Here is a 4179-nt window from a genome sequence, read left to right as displayed (position 1 = left end):
AGCCACTTAACTAGCCACCCAACTAGCCCGCTGTCCATCCACATAGCTAGCCACCTAGCTACCTCGCTAGCTAGCCTGTTTGCTCGCCAACTAGCCACGATGCTAGCTAGCTATGGCTAGCTATCTGTGGCTAGCTAGCTGCCGGATTGTGCGTGTTTTTTTTTTTTTTATAAAAGTGTAAGTATGTAGTGTGTCTGCCTCACATCTTTGTTTGATGATTTGCTGCTGCTTGAGAGCAAAAGTTTTGAGGACAAGGATAGAGAGATCTCTGTTAAAAACCTGAGCTGGGTTATAAAAGACAGATTCACCTGGGGGGGCCTCGACGGTGACGAGGCCCTCATGTATACGCCCCACAGATCCGGGATCCGATCCCAGCAGCGACAACCCCACACGATCCCCACCAGTATTCACTCCTGCGGGATCCCCCATTCCCGCGAAGACAACGGAGAACGCAGCAGCAACTGCAGCAATAGTAACAGCAGCAGCAGCAGCAGCAGCAGCAGAAATATATGTAGCAACAGAGGGAACTGCAGCAGCACAAATAGAAGCGAAGAGGAGACAATATAATTAAAAAAATAAATTGATGACAAACAACAAATTTATATCGAAGAAGCTAAGAAGGAAGGCCCAGAGTACCCGCTGCATGCTGTGGGGCCCTGGGCCCCGATGCTGCTGCTGCTGCTGCTGCTGCTGCTGCAGGTCAGCAGCAGCAGCAACAGCATGAAACTCTGCTGCATTTGAAATAAATAATAAATTTTATAAATAATATATTTAAAATACGAGGGGGCTGCAGGAGGTTGAGGGGAGGCCGACCCTCTCCCCGCCCTCTATTTATTTCAGTGGTTTCTTTGTTTTCGGGTGTATAGGCAGCTCTGCCCCTCATTCTTAATTAAGTTTGTCTTCTGCTGCTCCTGTGTGACTCCTTTCTTTATCTTTACCTGCTGAAGGAGCAGCTCGGGCTTCACAGCAGCAGCAGAGCTCAGGGGGGCCCCCAGTGACCGTTCCTGCTGCTGCGGCTGCAGCAGCTGCTGCTGTAACATTTGCTGCAGCTGCTGTTGCTGCTGCCGACACCTAGACAGCTGTCGTCGCTTTAGGTGTTTGTTGCTGCAGCAGCAGTTGCTGCAGCTGTTGTATTGCTGCGGCAGTACTATTTCCGTGGGGTGTACGTACACCTGCGCAGCAGCAGCAGCATCAACAGCAGCAGCAGCAGCAGCAGCAGCAGCAATGGTAGAAGACGTGCAGCACCTGCAGCAGGTGGGGGGAGCACGGGGACAGCTGAAGCCCCGCGTAGATGGAGAGTCTCTGAAGATAGCGGAGACAGTACTGAAGAGGAGACAGCAGGATGAGTTCGCCCGAAAAGAGCGTGCACAGGCAATAGCTGAGGCCAAGAAAGTAAGCATACACAACCAGCTGCAGCACCAGCAGCAGCAGCAGCAGGAACAGCAGCAGCAGCAGCAGCAGGAACAGCAGCAGCAGCAGCAGGAGCAGCAGCAGCAACAGCACGAACAGCAGCAGAAGATGTAGGAAAAGCTGCTGCGTTGCGGATGCAGCGGCAGCAGCAACTGCAGCAACAACAGAAATCGGAACAGCAACACAAATTGCTGCTGCAGAAGCAGCAGCAGCAGCAGCAGCAGCAGAAAACACAGCACCAGTATTCACAGAAACAGCAGCAGAAAAGGCAGCAGCAGCAAAAACAGTAGTGACAGCAACAGGAGCAGCAGTTGCAGCAGTAGCAGCAGGAACAGTAGCAGCAGGAGGAGCAGCAGTAGCAGCAGGAGGAGCAGCAGCAGCAGTAGGACTAGCAGCATCAACAGCAGCAGCAGCAGCAGCAACAGTAGCCACAGCGGGATTTGTGTTTGCTGTTTGCTGCTGCTGCTGCTGCTGCTGCTGCAGGCCCGGAGACGCCGAGAGCGACCCACGGTGAAGACGGCGCAGTACTTTATTAAGAAAGCCAGACAAGCCATGCTAGACAGCAAAAGGTCAGCAGCAGCAGCAGCAGCAGCAGCAGCANTATTAAGAAAGCCAGACAAGCCATGCTAGACAGCAAAAGGTCAGCAGCAGCAGCAGCAGCAGCAGCAGCAGCACTAGCGCAGGCACCAAATGCTGCTGCAGCAGCAGCAGCAGCAGCAGCAACCTGAACAGACAGCAGATTCTGCAGCAGCAGGAGCAGATGTGCAAGCAAGAGCAAATGGGGTGCCCCCCCAGAAACGGACGCAGCAACAGAAGCAACAACAGCAGCAGCAGCGGCAGCAGCAGTAGCAGACGCAGCAGTAGCAGCAGCAGCAGATGCAGCAGTAGCAGAAGCAGCAGTAGCAGTAGCAGCAGCAGGAGCATGAATGAAGCTGCTGCTTGACGCGGGCTGCTGCGAGCTGTGGCAGTTGCGTGCTGCAGCTGCAGCACTATGTGCTTCTGCAGCAGCAGCAGCAGCAACAGCAGGAGCAGCAGCAGCTGCTGCTTCAGCTGTTGCACTTTCTACTACTAGTACTCGTCCTCCTCCTCCTACTGCTGCTGCTGCTGCATTTGCTGCTGCTGCTGCTGCTGCTGCTGGGGTGTATGTGCATGCAGGTTGAGGGTGCAGCGGAACCGCAAGCCGAAGCAGCAGCGGCAGCCAGCTGCCCGGGTTTACTGTGTTGTAAGAAATCATAGAGAAGGGGGCTGTAAGAAAACCAAAGAAAAACTTAAGGTAAGAAAGGAGACAGAAGGAGACAGAAGGAGACAGATAGAGATAAAAGGAGACAGAAGGAGACAGAAGCAGACAGAGAGAGACAAAAGGAGACAGGTAGAGACAGAAAGAGACAAAAGGAGACAGAAGGAGACAGATAGAGATAAAAGGAGACAGAAGGAGACAGAAGCAGACAGAGAGAGACAGAGGAGACAGGTAGAGACAGAAAGAGACAAAAGGAGACAGAGAGAGACAAAAGGAGACAAACGGAGACAGAAGGAGACAGGAGGAGGCATATAGAGATAGGAGACAGGAGACAGATAGAGATAAAGGAGACAGAGGCAGAGAGAGACTAAGCAGACAGAAGGAGACAAAAGGAGACAGAAGGAGAGAGAAACGGAGACAGGAGCGGGTAGAAGGAGACAGAGACAGACAGATAAGGGGAGGAGACAGTTGAAGACAGAGACAGATAAAGGGAGACAGATGGAGACAGACGGAGACAGACAGAAGAGCGAGGCAAAGAAAACAAAGAAGGAGACAGAGTGGATATATTCTTACACAGCATCTATGTCTAGACCATGGGGGGGCTCAAGTGTCTAGGGTTTAGGGTTTAGGGTTTAGGGTTTAGGGTTTATCTGGAGACAACAGGAGTAGGAGGAGAGTATAGTGTGTACGAGGAGGGGTGTGTGTTTATATGGTGGGGTTGTTGTTGCTGCAGGCATTGGGGTTAACGTCTCCTTACAGCTGTACTTTTATAGCTAACGATGAGAAAGCCACCACCATACTGAGAGAAGTGTCTCCTTTTGTATTCTATGGCTTGCCGTCAGAAGAAACTGTGCGGAGACTCTTCCTTACAAGGTCCTGCTGCTGCTGCTGCTGCTGCTGTTGCTGCTGTTGCTGCTGCTGCTGCTGCTGCTGCTGCTGCTGCTGCTGCTGCTGCTACTGTTGCTGTTGATGCACAGGATGCACCGCCTGCGCTTGAAGGCAGTGCTACTGCTGCTGCTGCTGCTGCTGCTGCTGCTGCTGGGTTTTGTGGCTTTGAGATGTTGCTGCTGGTTGATGCGGGCCCATAAAGGAGAGGAGGAGACAGACAGATGGAGACAGTTAGTTGCAGAGGAGACAGTTGGAGACACCTAGAGACAAAGGAGACAGTTGGTGCCCGTTGTTTGTTTTTTCTTTACTTGTGTATATACAACTATATATAAGCATGTATACCTACACACACACACACACACATCTATCTATCTATCTATCTATCTATCTATCTATATATATATATATATATGTATATATATATATATATATATATATATATTATTTATTTATTTATATATATCAGGGCACGGCTGAAGTCTGAGAGCGGGGGTGTTGATAGTATTCTTTCTGACAACGTGAAGGTGGAGGAGACATTTGGGTGTTTGGGTCTCCTTTGTGTTGAAGACCTCATACACCAAGTTTTTACATGCGGGCCACACTTTGACGCTGTTCTTAAGAAACTCGGGTTAGATATTTATATT

At 50.9% G+C, this 4179-nt stretch overlaps 1 protein-coding gene across 1 annotated transcript; it reads left to right on the top strand.

The window, feature by feature from the left end:
• Positions 1 to 1224: 1224 nt before the first annotated feature.
• Positions 1225 to 1524, top strand: EMH_0020430 (ribosomal protein L7, putative; the record flags this gene model as incomplete). The annotated part of the gene is made up of 1 exon (XM_013501581.1): positions 1225 to 1524. One exon carries the CDS (start codon positions 1225 to 1227, stop codon positions 1522 to 1524), a length of 300 nt encoding a protein of 99 aa, XP_013357035.1.
• Positions 1525 to 4179: the final 2655 nt, after the last annotated feature.

The sequence above is a fragment of the Eimeria mitis genome, genomic scaffold, assembly GCF_000499745.2.
Source record: "Eimeria mitis Houghton genomic scaffold, Emh_scaff714, whole genome shotgun sequence".
Taxonomy (NCBI): domain Eukaryota; phylum Apicomplexa; class Conoidasida; order Eucoccidiorida; family Eimeriidae; genus Eimeria; species Eimeria mitis.
This window is presented reverse-complemented; position numbering and strand designations above follow the sequence as displayed.